This window comes from Martes martes (assembly GCF_963455335.1).
Source record: "Martes martes genome assembly, chromosome: 12".
NCBI classification, from domain to species: domain Eukaryota; kingdom Metazoa; phylum Chordata; class Mammalia; order Carnivora; family Mustelidae; genus Martes; species Martes martes.
Window position 1 is genome coordinate 46815886 of NC_137900.1, and position 16880 is coordinate 46832765.

General features: G+C 41.4%; 1 protein-coding gene across 1 annotated transcript in view; it reads right to left on the reverse strand.

Annotated features, from left to right (window-relative positions):
* Nucleotides 1–4288: 4288 nt before the first annotated feature.
* Nucleotides 4289–16880, reverse strand: part of SAXO1 (stabilizer of axonemal microtubules 1) — a gene marked incomplete at its 3' end in the record, with an annotated part of 118977 nt that continues 106385 nt past the window's right edge. The window contains exon 4 of the mRNA XM_080819733.1: nucleotides 4289–5292. Within this exon, the coding sequence (XP_080675859.1) occupies nucleotides 4289–5292 (1004 nt within the window). The remainder of the gene's footprint in view (nucleotides 5293–16880) is intronic.

Genomic DNA, 16880 nt, shown 5'->3' on the forward strand with positions numbered 1-16880 from the left:
TTTAGAGGCAGAAGCTTGGAGTGGGGGAGAGGAGGACAGTGATCCTAACTAGTATGTTATTTCCAATATATTCATAGCATCAAGACTGCAATGAAAGGTATTCCGGGGACACAGCATGAAAGCAAAACCATGAGACAGACTGTTTGCTCCCCCAGTCACCCCAGCGTGGAGCCTGACCCCGGCCAGGACTGGTCTTCCTCATGGCTCTACCAGGCTGCGGTCTCTGCTCAGTGGCCGGCTGTCCTCAGTGGCCGGCTGTCTCCGAGCCACCCCCACCCCAGACCTTCCCTCTCTGGGAAACTGCTGGTGATACCTGAGAAGGGTAGGAAGGAGGATGGGTGAGGTCAAGGATGCAGGTGGGGGGAGCACCGTCTAATGCCATGGGCACTGGCTTAGAAACAGCCTGTGGTTCAGAAGTGAGTGGCCCCCACCAGGGCCCCCACCACCTGAACACACAGGTTGACCTGGTACCTATGCCACACTGCCCACGTTTGCCCTTCTGTCCACTCGGGGTTGTGGGGGGGGATGTCGCCCTCTAGGTATGCTGTCCAGTTAAGAAAATGCCCACAAAATCCCATCTGTGCTTTATCACCTTTAGCTGGGTCCAGCTACAGAGGTCAAGGGCAGCCTCCCTGTTTGTGCTGGTCTCTTTCCTGCCCCACTCACACACCACACAGTAAACTATAATAAAGCAATAATGAAATCATCAAATGCTCTAGTGAGGAAGATGGGAGGAGGGTCGTCAGTGGACAACGGGTTTCAGGAAAGGTGAAGGAGACAAGAGGGAGATGGGAGAATGAAGACTGAGAAACACAGAAGGGAAGCCACAGCTTCGAACAAAACTGTCCCAAGAGCACTAGAGCTGAGAGGGAGCAGGCGTGCAAGGCAGAGCCCAGCAGGGGTTCAGGTTTGGAAACACCAGGCACCATAGAAAGCAGGGGGACAGATGGTGCTAACAATGGCGATGGCATCTCCACCCTCCTGGACTAGCATCTTAGATCCAACCTGAGAAAGGGAGGCTCGTCCTTCAAGACGTGGACCCTTGTGAACACGCAAGTAGTATTAGAATCCAAGGTCCTTTAACCTATTCTTAGTGCTGTGTTTATACCTTAATTGGGGGGGTCAAGTAAAGAGGGGGTTCCTGATGACCAAAACTGAGAGTGATGTACCAGGGCCTTGACTCATGTAGCTGGCCCACTGTCCAGTCAGCCAGAGGATAGGGCCTGCCCTGCTGACGGCACAGGCAGGAAGACACCACTCTGGGGAGTGGGACCTCATCCCAGCAGATGCCCTATCTGTGGGATCACCTGGTTTGGGCAGCACAGCTCAGGGCTTCCACACCGACAAATCTCACTAGCTGCAGCCCATCGGCCACACTGAGAGACTCTGCTTTCCACCAATAAGATAGAGTTTGGGGGCCACCTGGGTAGCTCAGTCGGTTAAGTGTTCCACAACCCTTACGTGGAAGCCGGATACACAGAACTGATTAACAAGAAGCAGCCTTGACAGGGCAAGGGGGGGGGGGCCATCTGCTCGGCTCTCCCTGTTTCCCCCCTCCTGGCCCCAGTTACTCCCTAAAATGCCATTTCCAGGGAGCACAGGGAGCAAGCCCAGCCCAGAAAAATCAAAAATAATTATGGGGTGGAGGAAAGGTGAAAATTTCCCTTTGTAAATTAGGTCAAATAGAACACATGAGCAGTCCTGTTTACCTTCGCACTTGAGAACAATGGCCCATAAAATCATGAGTAGATTCAGCGAGGCAGAAGTCAGCAGCCACCTTCATCGTCTTCATCATCCTCACCTACACCTAAATGAGAGTTAACCATACTCCAGGGCAGAGCAATGGACATATAGTCTATCACCGACACCAACAATGAAGCCATGGGTGCACGACTGCTATTACTCACATTTTAAAGAACTTGCCCGAGGTCTCCTAGCCAGCGGGTGACAAGGGCCAGGAAGTGAGCCCAGGTCTCCCAGACTTCCTCCTTACACATATGTTCTAACCGCTGGGTTCCACTAGTCCCCATAAGAGCTACTTGGATCCCCCTTTCTGTACTTTCTGTGTTTCCCATATTTTTTACTGTATTAACCACTTTCATAATAAGGTTATTTTGAGACCAAAAAAGGACAGAGAGCAGGGGAGCACAGATTCCTTAATTCTGAGAGAAGCTGGCAAGGTAGGGATGCCCTAAGTGGCTCATCCTGCCTGGAATCATCTATCCACCCTTCTTCAGCTTCTTTGTACTCACCAGAAACATTAGAAAACCTTCTCAGTCTTGATACACTGAGCACCATTCTCTTACTTCACTGACAAAGTGGGAGAGAGAAGCAGGAAGTATAAGGGAATTAAAATTCCCAATCTATCAAAACAGACCATGTCTAAAATCAATAAGTCAACCAACAATAGTACATGCATATGAATTATGAACATTAAGGAAAACATTAGCAGAAACAGATAAAATAATTTTAAATTCTTCTCTGGGGAAGCAATAACGGGGGAGGCCAACTGCTAGAGCCTAAGAGATTGTTGCATTTTTATAAGCATCTAGCACTACGTGGCTTTTCAAGTCAACTGCCAATATTTCTCTGATTTGTCAAAGTTACAAAATGAAAGTAATAAAACCTACCCTCCTAGTGGTCTCCTTTAGCTTCATGCACTCCAGGGAGGAACTCAGAGAAAATGCGGATTGATGTGCTTGTGGAGCCATGCGAAGACAGGAGGTACCCGGCCCCGTGGGAAGAGCACTGGCTGTTGAATCAGACGGCTGGGTTCTGATCTTGACCTTGGTGCCCCCATGCTGTGTGGCCTTCGGCAAGGTGCATCAACTCCCTGAGCCTCTCTACCCCAGAGAGGCAGGTATCCAGACCCCATATAAGCAGCAAGAGGATTAAATGATTTTGATCCCAACCCAGTGATACAAACCAACCTCTCAGTGAGGCTGAAAGGCATGGGGACCTGAGAGGTCTGGGCCAGGTGAGCGACAGCCTTGGAAAGATGGGACCCCAGGTAAAAGATACAGGTTTCTCACCCATGAACCAGGTACTGAACCTAAACCCAGGTCTCCAGACTTGAGCTGAAATTTCCTCCTCCACACACTGTTCCATGGAGTAGATTTAGGGTTCTTGACCTCAGAAGGGAAGTGAATGTCCCAGGTGTCAGCCTGCATCACTCTGAGTGAGGTTCACCCACACTGTGAGCCCATCCAACCCTGGCATAGGCCCTCTTGGACAAAATCTTTCTTCAATTCTTTCCAATAAAAAAAAATTTTTTTAATCACCAAATTACTTAGCCTTAGTATCAAGCATTTGACCCAAAAGAGAAACCTCCAGCCCTTTAGGGCAGGGTCCAATTCATCACTATGTCAAGCTTTGTCACAAGTCTGGTCACAGCTGTTATTTTAGGAAAAGCAGATCTAGGCTTCCAAGAACATGCCCAGCATAAGCTCCAAGCACTTTAAAGAGCTCACAGTTTCTGCTCACAGTCCAGGGGGAGCCTGACAACTACCCAGTTGTCAAGGGTCCCTTGGCCTCCCCCTTGTCCTGGAATCAGGGCCAGCACTGGTTTGGGGGTAAGAGAGACCTGGCAGGTCCACGCTCCCCTGGGACTGCCACAGGATACCTTTCTCCCCTCTCCACTTCCTGTGCCTAAAAACACCCAGGCCCCATTCAGACAGCACTATTCTTGCCAGTTTGTCATGGCATGAGATGGTAGAAAGATGCCCTGTAAAGCAGCCCTGGGGAGAGAGAGAGAACACAGAATTCCAGATGGAGTTCAAAGTACACCCATCAGTACTGGAGTACAATGGGGGCCATAGTCTGAAATCTCCCCAAAGGCCCCAAGGAACACAGCCCATTCTCTGCATAGACAGCACGTAGGAGTGAACTCATAGACCTGCAGATTCATTCCCCCAAAAATAAAGTTTATTCTTCAGCACTTCATACTTGGCAAGAGTTAATTGCAATGTCAAGTCATACAATGATTAAATTCAGAAAAGATTTCTGGTTCAGAGAAAAACCCTTGAGACCAGCTTTGATTCCATCAGCACATGGTAAGGGACCCAAGTGAGAGAGGCAGCAGAAGGAGGGTTAAGGGGAATACTTAGCCAGTGATTAAATGTCATTTCCTTGAGTCAAGCGATTCTCATTTTATTCAAGTGTCCTGGAAAATGACGATGAACTTTTTTTTTCATTTTGGGGAATTCTTTTTTGGCCAATGAATAACTCTCAATCATCTGCTTTTAAAAGTATTGTGCAATTTCTAAGGAACGATTAAAAAAAAAAAAAATCAGGCTGACACTGCCAACTCCTGCTGGTTGGGGTTTTCCGAATCACCTACAGAAAGACAGCTGCTCTGCGGAGAGCCTGTCTGGGACACTGGCCTGTATATCCTGTGCCCCAAAGCATCCGTTTCCTCAAAGATGTAGCCAGGGGGCTCAGCATATGAGGCCAGGCACCTGCCCATATCCTTGGGAGTAAAGCTGATGCTGTATGTGGTCTGGCCCTCCACGGGGATATTTCCTTGGGGGCCAGCCCAGGGAGGCTTACAGCTTTTGGTATTAATTGGTGGGTGGGGCACATAATGGGCCCGAGTCGTGGTCAGACAATCCAAGGGCTCAGCGGGAATGTTCAGCTGGGGAACAGGCTTGACTAGCTCCGGGCGCATGCCAGGCCACTGCTTATAGTCATCCTTGGTAGTAGTGGAGCCTTCGAAGCGGCCACACTTCTTGACTGAGAGCACGGGTCGGCACGACTGAGCTGGGGCACCCTTAGGGTATGTGTAATGGGCCTGCACTGTGGTCAGAAGGTCCATCTTTTCTTCAGGAGGGACATAGGTGACAGGAACTTTGGAGAACATCTGGGGCGTTGGCCAAGCTTGGTACTTATCTCGAAACTCGGTGGTGTTAGAGAAAGGCATGTCTAAACCACAGGGCCTGGTGGCAGGTTTCAAGCTTTTGGCTGGCTCTCCCTTCAGGCCCCGGTAGGATTCCTTGTGGGTGGTAAGGCTTTCAAAGGGGATTTCACAGGGTCTGAACTTCTCTGCTTCGTACACAAAGCGCTTCTCCATTGGGTGGGCCACGTAGCTCATCTTGTAGTTAGTCAGATCCTCCAGGGGTATGTTACAGAGCTTGGGCACGGCCAGAGGCTTACAACTCAAGGTGTTCACTCGGCTCTTTACAGAATAGTCATCCTGGTGTGTAGTTCTACTATCAAACCGGGTCGATACTGGCCGGTAGTGGTGTTCTGGACGCAGGAGCTCTCGTCTTGGTTGGTTCCATGGTAAGTAGTCAGCTGAAAATAAAACAGTAGTGGTGACTACTTATCAATCAAGTCCACTTAACCTGCATGTATTCTAAGGGGCCTCAAAGCCTTAAACCAGTCTCCAATGAGATGATCCTTGCAACAAGGGAAGAGGAGAGCAGATCTCTTCTACTACCCCAACCAAGGGTTTAATATTTCAACTTTACAGTATTTGGGAGTTACTATGCAGAACAGATGAATTGACAGGAGTCTCATCATAATCCACAATGCTACATGCAGGATTTTAGAGGGTCCACAGCTGTGGGGCATCTAGAATTTGATTCCAGCTGAGGAGTGCTCTGGCGTACCTTGATCCAAGAACGGTTCTATTCCTCTATGGGGAAGAGGCCCTCTCTGAATCAGCACAGAGTGGAAAGATATGCATGGTGTAGTGAGATAGGGGATTCACAGCCCACCACTGGTGGGCCACCAGCCAGACCAAGCAGACCTCCCTTCTCATCCATGGGATGACCATGATTACATCCCTTTAACCCACACATTCAATCCACATAAATCAAATATGCTGCCCCAAGGGAATAAAGGCATTGTATTGGCTGGAGAGAGAACAGCAGCTGCCACATGCATAGAGTTTATCATGTGATAGGCAATATTCTAAATACTTTCTATATTAACTCTTTTAATCTTCAGACAGTCCTAAACAGAAGGGTGCTTTCAATATGCCTGTTTTATAGATGCAGAAACAGAGGCACAGAGAACTTAGGGAACTTAACCAAGGTCACTTGTCTAAAAGTGAAAAAGCATGGCTGCAAACCCAGATCCAGAATCCATGCTCTGGACCCACTCCACTACCTGGTTCTTACAATCGAGGAACACTGACTATGCACCAGCTAACTGCACTCAAGGATTTCCATGCATGACCTTGTTTCATCTTACACTCACTCTTTGTATGGGTATAATTACCTCTATTTTACAGATTTCCAAGAGCGGGACTCAGAGTGGCTAAGAAACTTTTCTAAAAATCACATGGCTAGGGAATTAAGAGTTGGAATTTAAACCACATAGTTGACTCCAAAGTCATGTTCTTCCTACAGCCTCTATTATGGCTAGGAGCACAATATATCTAGAGAGAATGAAGGTTAAAGGAAAATGAAAAATAATCAGAGGATATTTGCAGAAGAAGAATAATTTCAGAATATTTGAAGAATGAAAAGCGTAGGCCAACCATATCTAGGGGATATCGGTCTCAAGAGGAACCTTTGCTGTGGGACTGGCATGGCCACGATAATGAGAGGACTACACCCGAAGAAAATCTGCCCTAAAGATGGCCTCCATGCATCCTGAGGAGCAAGTTTTGTCCTCATATCACACTATAGGATGCTTTTAAAGTAATTTCCCCATACAAATCCTAGGGGCAGCTTTGACACTAAAAATCTAAATGAGAAGAATAGGACAGCAAACCATACCATTCAAACACCTTGATAGTGCTTCCACTCTTGTCATAATACTGGGATCCCACCCAAGTCCTACATTGCCTCCACTGTGTCCATCAACTACCAGATCTAAAGTAACTAGTATGAAATCCTAGTGAACCCTCTTAATCCACAGGGAATTCTCCTGCTTACAGCTTTACAAAGAGTTAGGAACAAAAGCAGCTTCTGAGGAGTCTTGGTTATATAGGGCCAATACCAGTGGAGTCCATAGGCACACTTCTTAAAAACATTTTTACTGAAATAAAATCTGTATAACACAAAATGCACCATCTTATATTTTTAAATTATGGAATAATGTTTACAGAGTTGTGCAACCATCACCAAAATCCAGTTACAGAACAATTCTACCATAAAAATACTGATCAAGCCCATCTGCAATTAATCTTTACTCCCATTACCAGTCAACCATTCTATCTGCTCTTGGTCTCTATAGATGTGCCTTTTCTGAACATTTTATATAAACTAAATTGGACAGTGTATAGTGTTTTGCGTTTGGCTTTTTTTTCATGGAACATAATTGAGATCCATCCCTGTTGCAGCATGTATCAGTTCACTCCTTTTACTACTGAACAGTATTATACTATCCATTCATTGACTGATGAATATTTGGGTTGTTTCTACTTGTTGGCTATTAGGAAAATTTCTGCTATAAACATTCATGGTCTTTGTATGGGTATATATTTCATTTCTCTTAGGTAGACACTAAGAGCAGAAGAGCTAGGTTATATGGTATATCTATGTTTAGCTTTTTAAGATAGTACAAACTTTCCCAAGTGGATCTACCATTTTACCTTCTCACCAGAAACTTGTGAAAGTTCTAATCCCTCCACACCTTCACCAACATTTGTTTTTAAATTATAGATACTATAGTTGTTGCTTAGTAGTATGCCACCACAGTTTACTTTACATTTCCCCCAATAACTCATGATGGCAATAAAAAGAAACACAGAGTTATAAACAAAAGGAGCAGACACAGGAATATTCCCAAATGATAGAGTAAGATAAAACCACAAAAAAGAAGAAAAAAGAGCTGAACAAAATGGAGATAAGCCATATGCTAGATAGAGAATTCAAAGTAGAAGTCATAAAGACATTCACTGGACCCTAGAGAAGAGTTTGCAGTGAGAACTTCAACAAAGAGACAGAAAATATAAAAAAAAAAACAAGTCAAACTGAATATATAACTGAAATTAAAAATATACCACACAGGAATCAACAGCAGATTAGAGATACAGATTAGAGATACAGAAGAATGGGTCAATAATCTGGAAGACAGGATAATGAAAGCAATCAAGGCAAACATCAAAGAGAAAAGAAAATATCTAAAAATGAGAATAGGCTAAGGGACATCTGCAACATCACCAAACATAACATTTTCCTATATTCCTAACAAACATTTTCCTATTCCTAATAGGAAATGAAAGAGACATCCAAGGTCCAGGAGGCACAGAGAGCCCCTAACAAGATGAACCCAAGGATATCCACACCTAGACATACAATAATTAAAAGTTACAAAAATTAAGGATAAAGAGAGAATCTTAAGTGTAGGAGGAGAAAACAGTTACATACAAAGGAAACGCCATAAGATTGTGAGCTCTTTTTTAGCAGAAAGTCTGCAGGCTAGAGTAGCGTGATATATTCAAGGTACTGAAAGGGAAAAAAAAAAAAAAAAAAAACGCTACAACCAAGAACACTCTACCCAGCAAGGCTCTCATTCAGAATTGGAGGAGAGAAAGGATTTCCCATATGGAAGTTAAGAGTTCATCACCACTAAACTAGCCTTATAAGAAATGTTGAAGTGACCTCTTTAAATGGAAAGAAACTGCCACAACTAGAAGAAAATGTGAAAGGACAATATTTCACAAGTAAAAGAAAACATACAATAAAAGTAGTAATCACTTATGATGCCAGTATGGAGGTTAAAACACAAAAGTAGTAAGACCAGTTGTATCTACAAAAAGTAGTCAAGGAATACACAAAAAGAAGTAAAATACGACATCAGATACACAAAATGTAGATAGGGAGGAAAAAATTCGTGCTTTTAGAATGTATTTAAACTTAAGCAATCACCAACTTAAAATAGACCTATTGACTGCCATACACATAGGAGATTGTATGTGATCCAATGGTAACCATAAACCAAAAACTTGTAATACACAAAAAATAAAGAGAAAGGAATCCAAGTATAGCATTAAAGAAAGCAAGCCATCAAATCACCAGGGAAGAGAACAAACTACAAGGAAAAAAGAAAGGAACAGAGAAAAACTAAAAACAACAACAACAACCAGAAAATAATTAATGAAATGGCAATAATTAGAGTCCAGGACCACCAGACAGATTCGCAAGTGAGTTCCACCAAACAGTTTAAGAAGATTAATACCTATTTTCCTCTAAACTATTCCAAAAAAGAACAGAAGAGGAAGGAAAGCTTCCAAATGCATTCTATGACACATTACCCTGATACCAAAACCAGACAAAGACACTATGAATAAAGAGAACTACAGGCCAATATCCCTGATGAACATAGGGATGTTGAGGACAACAAAATACCAGCAAACCACATTCAAAAATACATTAAAAGGATCAATCACCATGATCAACTGGGATGTAGTCCAAGGATGCAGGGATGATTCAATATTCATAAATAACTCAACAGAAGCACATCATCAACAAAAAGAATAAAAAGCATACAATCCTCTCAAGAGATGTAAAAAAAAAAAAGCATTCAACAAAATTCAATATCCCTTCACAATTTAAAAATATCTCAACAAAATGGTTTAGATGGAACATATTTCAACATAATAAAAGCTATATATGAAAAACCCATAGTTAACATCATCCTCACTGATGAAAAACTGAGAGCTTTTCCTCTAAGATCAGGAACAAGACAAGGATGTCCATTCTTTCCACTTTTATTCAACATGCTGCAAGCCCAAGCCCCAGCAATCAGACAAGAGAAAAAAATAAAAGTTACCAAAATTAGCTAGAAAGAAGTTAAGTTGTCACTATTTGCAGATGACATAATATTATACATAGAAAACCCTGAAGATTCCACCAAAAAACTACTAGAATAGATGAATTCAGTAAAGTTGTAGAATAGAAAATTAATACACAGAAATCAGTTGTGTTTCTATACAGTAATAAGAAAATAGCAAAAAGGGGTGCATGGGTCATTCAATTATTTGTCTGCCTTTGGCTCAGGTCATGATCCTAGGGTCCCGGGATCTAGCCCTGCATTGGGCTCTCTGCTCAGCAGGGAGTCTGCTTCTCTCTCTCTCTCTCTCACCCTCTGCCCCTCCCCACCACTCATTCTCTCTCTTTCAAAAAAATAAATAAAATCCTTTTTTTTTTAAGTAGCAAAAAGAAAAAACAATTTTATTTACAAGTGTGCCAAAAAGAATAAAATATCTAGGAAAAAACTTAACTAAGGGGAAAAAAAGACCTGTACTCTGAAAACTATAAAACCCTGATGAAAGAAATTAATGACACAAATGGAAAGATATTCCATGAACTGGAAGAATTAAGATTGTTAAGATGTCCATATTACCCAAAGCAATCTACAGATTCAGTGCAATTCCTATCAAAATACCAATAGCGTTTTTCACGGAACTAGAATAACAATTTGTAGACAACCACAATACAAACCCAAAGAGCCAAACCAATCTTGAGAAGGAATAGAGGTGTCCCAATCCCAGATTTGAAGATATACTACACAGCTATAGTAATCAAAACAGTATGGTACTGGCACAAAAATAGACTTACAGATCAATGGACAGAATTCAGACAGAAATAGACATATACATATATGATCAATTAATCTATGACAAAGGAAGCAAGAATATGCAATGCGAAAAAGATACTCTCCTCAATAAATGCTTCTGGAAAAAACAAGATAGCTACATGCAAAAGAATGAAACTGGACCACTTTCTTAAACCATATACAAAAATAAATCAAAATAGATTAAAGACCAAAATGTGACACCTCAAACCATAAAACTTCCAAAATATAGGCAGTAACCTCTTGGACAAATTTAGGATGATTTTTCTGGATCTGTCTCCCAGGCAAAGGAAACAAAATTTTAAGAAACTATGGGGAGGGGGTTGGGCACCTGGGTGGCTCGGTCAGTTAAGCGTCTGCCTTAGGCTCAGGTCGTGATCCCAGAGTCCTGGGATTGAGCCCCGCATCAGGATCCCTGCTCAGTCAAGAGCCTGCTTTTCCCTCTCCCTCTGCCTGCCACTCTGCCTACTTGTGCTCTCCTCTCTCAAAAAAAACCTTCAAAAAAAAATAAAAACTATTGGGACTACCTCAAACTAAAAATCTTTTGTACAGCAAAGGAAACCATATATAAGAGGAAAAGGTGACATACCGATTGGGAGAAGATATTTGCAAATCACATATCTGATAAGGGGCTACTATCCAAAATATATAAAGAACTCCTACAACTCAATAAACTCAATAGCAAAAGAAAAAAAACTCAATTTAAAAAATGGGCAGAGGATCTTAATAACAAGAAGACATATTTTCCAAAGAAGACATATAGATGGCCAACAGATACATGAAAAGTTGCTCAACATCATTAATCTTTAGGGAAATGCAAATTAAAACCAAAATAAGATATTACCTCAAACCAGTCAGAATGGCTAGTTTCAAAAATACAAGAAAAACTAAATGTTTTTGTGAGGATATAGAGAAAAGGAAGGCCTCATACACTGTTGGTGGGAACTAAGTAAAGTGGTACAGCCACTCTGGAAAATAGTACGGAGGTTCCTCAAAAATTTTATATACAAATAGCATATGATCCAATAATTCCACTACTAGATATTAGCCCAAAGAAAATAAAAACATTGGGACACCTGGGTGGCTCAGTATGTTAAGCATCTGGCTTCAGCTCGGGTCATGATCCTAGGGTCCTGGGATTGAGCCCACTCAGGGAACCTGCTTCTCCCTCTCCCTCCTTGCTCCCTCTGCTTGTGCTCTCCCTGTCAAATGAATAATAAAATCTTTAAAAAAAAGAAAAGAAAAGAAAAGAAAAGAAAAACACGAATTTGGAAAGATATGAATCCATATGTTTGTTGCAGCATTACTTACCATAGCCAAGATATGGAAGCAACCCAAGTATCCACTTACAGATGAATGGATAAAGATGTGGTATTTATACACAATGGAGTATTACCCATAAAAAGTATGACATTTTTCCATGCATGACAAAATGGATGACCTAGACGATATTGCACTAAGTGAACTAAGTCAGAGAGAGAAAGACCAATACCATATGATTTTGCATGTATGTGGAAACTAAAAAACAAAATGAACAGCAAAACCAGACTCTAAAATTCAGGGAACTGGTGGTTGTCAAAAGGGTAGTGGGAGTTGGGCAAAATGGGTGAAGGAGATAAGAAATACAAACTTCTAGTTGTAAGTCACAGGGATGAAAAGTATAGCATAGGGACTATAGTCCATAATGTTGTAATATACTTACCATGATGAGCATTTTATAGCATATATAATTGATTATAAATTTATTATGTCAACTGTATACTTCAATTGATATTTTTCAAATTTTAACAGTAACAAACAATATTGAATACCTCTGCATGTGCTTATTAGCCATTCATATGTCCTTTTTGGTAAAATGTCTTCTCAAGTCATTTGCCCATTTTTTAAATTGTTTATCATCTTACTATTGGGTTATAAGTTATCTGCACATTCCAGATACAAGTCTTATACCAGATAAGTGATTTGTAACTATTTTTTCCCATTTATCAGTTATGGTCTCATTTTCTTAATGATGTCTTTTGAAGCACACAGAAGTTTTAAATTTTTATAAGATGAAATTTTTTCCCTATGTCTTGGTATAAAAGATTTATAGTTTTACATCTTACATCTAGGTCTCTGATATTTTCTGATTTTTGAGTATGATGTAAGGTAAAGACCTAAGTTCATCTTTTTGCATACAGATCTTCAATTTTTCCAGCATCATTTGTCAAAATGACAAAATTTTAGCCATTCTGGCTTATTTCAATTTAATATATAAAATTCAGGATCAGCTTGCCAATTTCTGGGAAAAACACAGTCTGTTGGGACTTTGATAGGAACAGCATTGAATCTTTAGATCAATTGGGGAGCAACTCTAGCTAAATAGCATTGTATCTTCTAACCCGGGTATGTGGATTATCTCACCATCTATTTACATATTTCCCTCAGCACTGTTTTTGAAGTTCAGTGTACAAGTCTTAAAGGTCTTTCTCAAAAAATTATCAAATATTTTATTAATTTTGAAGCTAGTGAAGAGAACTTTTTCTTAATTTCATTTTCAGATTGTCAGTGTTAATATATAGAAATACATTATATATACTTAGCCGAATTTATGTATTCATTCTAGTGGTTCTTTGTGAATCCCTTAGGATTATCTGCACACAGGATTATGCTGTCTGAGAATAAAGAGAGTTTTGTGTCTTCCTAATTTAGATGTATTTGTTTATTCTTCTTGCATTATGTACTGGCTATAACCTCCAGAACAATGTTCAGTGGAAGGGGTAGGAGCAGACATCTAGACTGGTTCCCAATCTTAGAGCACAAAGCATTCAGTCTTTCTGCATTGTGCAATATTAGCTATAGGGTTCTCTGTGGATACTCTTTAGCAGGCTGAGGAAGTTCCCTTCTAATGCTGAGGAAGTTCCCTTCTAACGCTAGCTTGTTGAGAGCTTTTATGATTATCAGATATTGGTGAAAGTCTTCTCTGTGTCTCTAATCATGTGGTTTTGTCTTTTACTTTACTAATGTGGTATATTAATTTATTTCTGATTTACTTTCCTATTTCTGAATGCAAACAACTTTGCATTCCTGGTACAATCCTGACAGTTTTATGATTATTGGTTGTTTTTAAAAATAGAAAAAAGTAGACATTACCCACATAATTACCTTTATCAATGCACTTTATTTCCTTATGTGGATCTGTATTACTGTTTAGTATTAATCCAGACCAAAGGACTTCCTTTTTATTTCCTGTAAGGCAAGTTAGCTAGTCTTTATCTTGGAATGTCCTTATTTTCTCTTAACTTCCGAAACATGATCTTTTGCCAGTTATAGAATCCTTGGTTGATGGATTTTTCAGTACTTTGACTAGGTCATCTTTCTACCTTCAGTCCTCCGTTGTTTCTGATGAAAACTTAGTTGTTACTGTCATTTCCCCGTATGTGGTAAGTTTTCTTTTTTTTTCCTCCTTTGCTTCTTTCCAAATCTTTGCCTTTGGCTTCCAACAATTTAAGTATTATGTGATTAAGTATGGATCTCTGTTTATTCAATTTGGACTATGCTTCCTAGATATGTAGATTAATATTTCTTCTGCCTTTTTCTTCTTCTGGGGTTCCCATCATGACTACGTTGTACAATTAATGATACCCCACAAGTCTGAGTTTCTATTTTTAATTTTTTCCTATTCTTCAGATTGGATAATATTTATTGATTTATCCCCATTTTTGCTGATTCTTCCTTCTGCCAACTCAAATCTATGTTTAAGACACTATAATTATTTTGTTATCATCCTTTCAATTCCAATGTTTTCACTTAATTTTTATGGATTCCTTTTATTGGTATTCTCTGGTAAGAAACCATTATAATATCTTTATTTCTTCAAACACGATTTCCTGGGGTGCCTGGGTGGCTCAGTTGGTTAAGCGGCAACTTTTTTTTTTTTTATTTTACTTATTTATTGGAGAGAGAGAGAGTGAGAGAGACAGAGCATGAGCAAGGGGAAGATCAGAGCAAGAGGGAGGAGGAGACTCACCACTGAGCAGGGAGCAATGCAGGGTTCAATCCCTGGACTCCAGGATCATGCCCTGAGCCGAAGGCAGATGCTTGTTTAATTGACCGAGCCACCCAGGCGCCCCTAAGCATTTAACTCCAGATTTCAGCTCAGGTCTGGATCTCATCTCAAGGTTGTGAGATCAATCCCCACAGTAGGCTCTGTGCCTACTTAAGATTATCTCTCCCTGGGGCGCCTGGGTGGCTCAGTGGGTTAAAGCCTCTGCCTTCAGCTCGGGTCATGATCCCGGGGTCCTGGGATCGAGCCCCGCATCAGGGTCTCTGCTCAGCAGGGAGCCTACTTCCCTTCCTCTCTCTCTGGCTGCCTCTCTGCCTACCTGTGATCTCTGTCTGTCAAATAAATAAATAAAATCTTTAAAAAAAAAAAAAAAGATTATCTCTCCCTCCCTTCTGCCCCCCAACCCCAACCCCACCCCTCCCCTCAGGCTCGCACAGGCGTGCACGTGCTCTCTCTCTAAAAAAAAATTCTTATTAAAGCATGTTTCCTGTTGTTCTTTGAACATGTTTATAATAAGTACTTGGGAATAGTCTGCTAGGTCTAATATCTAGCCTCTAGAGATGTAGTTTTTGTTTTGTTTTAAATATTTTATTTATTTATTTGACAGAGATCACAAGTAGGCAGAGAGGCAGGCAGAGAGAGAGGGGGAAGCAGGCTCCCTGCTCAGCAGAGAGACTGCTGCGGGGCTTGATCCCAGGACACTGAGATCATGACCTAAGCCGAAGGCAGAGGCTTAACCCACTGAGCCACCCAGACGCAGTTTTTATTTACTGCTTTTTTCCCCCCATTCATGAATTATATTTCTCTGTTTCATTTTATACCTTATACTTTTTTGCTAAGAACTCAGCATTTCAGATAATATGCTATAACAACTCCTAATGCGAACTCCACTGCAAGCTGTTTTTGCTGTTTAGTGACTTGCCTATGGTAATTCTATGGAGTCTTTTGTCCCCAGCAGAGTGTAGCCACTGATGTTTTGCTTAGTTTCTTCTTCTAATTGTTTTTAAGCCAAGATTCCTTAAAGTCACCCTGTGTTAGCATTGTTTAGTAATTAGCCAATGATTATCGAAAGTTATGCTTAAACACCTTATACCAGTAAGTCTTTCAACCCTTTGCTAATGAATCTGTGTGTGGGTTAGGGAACACAGTCAAAGCTCAGACCATTTACAACTCTGCCTTGGCTATTCATTTTTTCTGGGATTTCTCGCATCTCCTCTCTACCTGGACCAGGCATCATCTTCAGCCAGGAAGATGAGTACATCACTAGGCCCTGTCTCTTATCTCTCTTGAGCCTGTGTACTGCCCTGCCCATATGCAGTCTTCTAGACCATAAGGCACATGTATGAGCTTATCAAGGCCTTTCCTATTCTCTGGATCTCTTTATTAGATTTCTAGCTGCTCTGCTGCTTACCCCAACTAATTCCGCAACCCCCGACTAGCTACAGAAGTTGTCCTCGCTGAGTTTTTTTGAAACGTCTGGGTATGTACTCTACTCCAAGTCATGTTAGCCCCGACTGGCAGAAGACCTTCTGGGTTTCACAGCCCAGTCTACCCCGGGCAGAACCACCACACAGATTAAATCTGGAAGGAGGGGTGATGGAAGCACCGCCAGGTTAAAAAACCACAAACTCCCACTTTTTATAATGATGGCTTAGCAGTTTTTCTTGAATAAACGCTTCTCGACTTGTTGTGTGCCTTTAGTTGATTTCCAGAGCCCTAACATGGTTGGTTTTTATTGTTTTGTCCAGTTTTATTGTGGCTTTTTAGGAAGAGGATTTACTGTGCTCCTCACTCCAACCCTCCAGAAGTCTGGACATCCCACCCCCAAGCATACTCTTAAGTTTATTTTAGGCCAACAATACTACCAACTCTTTCTTTTAAATTTGCCTCATTTTAATTGAAAATCTAATCTTTCTCTGAGAGCCATTAATGGCTCTATCAGCATCTTGAAAGCATTAGAGGCCTTGGAGGGAACCATCTTGCTGAATATAAACCACATGTTTCCCTTTCAGACTTCAGGCCCCACTCAAATGGGGGCATCTACCTGTAGATGCCTACACACTGCCTCAAGGTGCGTGGGGGTGGGGAGGACAGGGTTTTTCTGGCCCTCTTCTGTGATGGATGAAGTGTTAAGAAAACAGGTTCCTAGACTGCAAGCTGCCTCATGTGATTTCTGATACTCAACAATACAGTCAAAACCACATTATTATCCAACCTCTAACTTCCTCCACCCAACATGTATTACAAAAAAGCCTGCATAGAACCCTGAAAAACCTCAGAATTCCACATGACAAACTATATACAT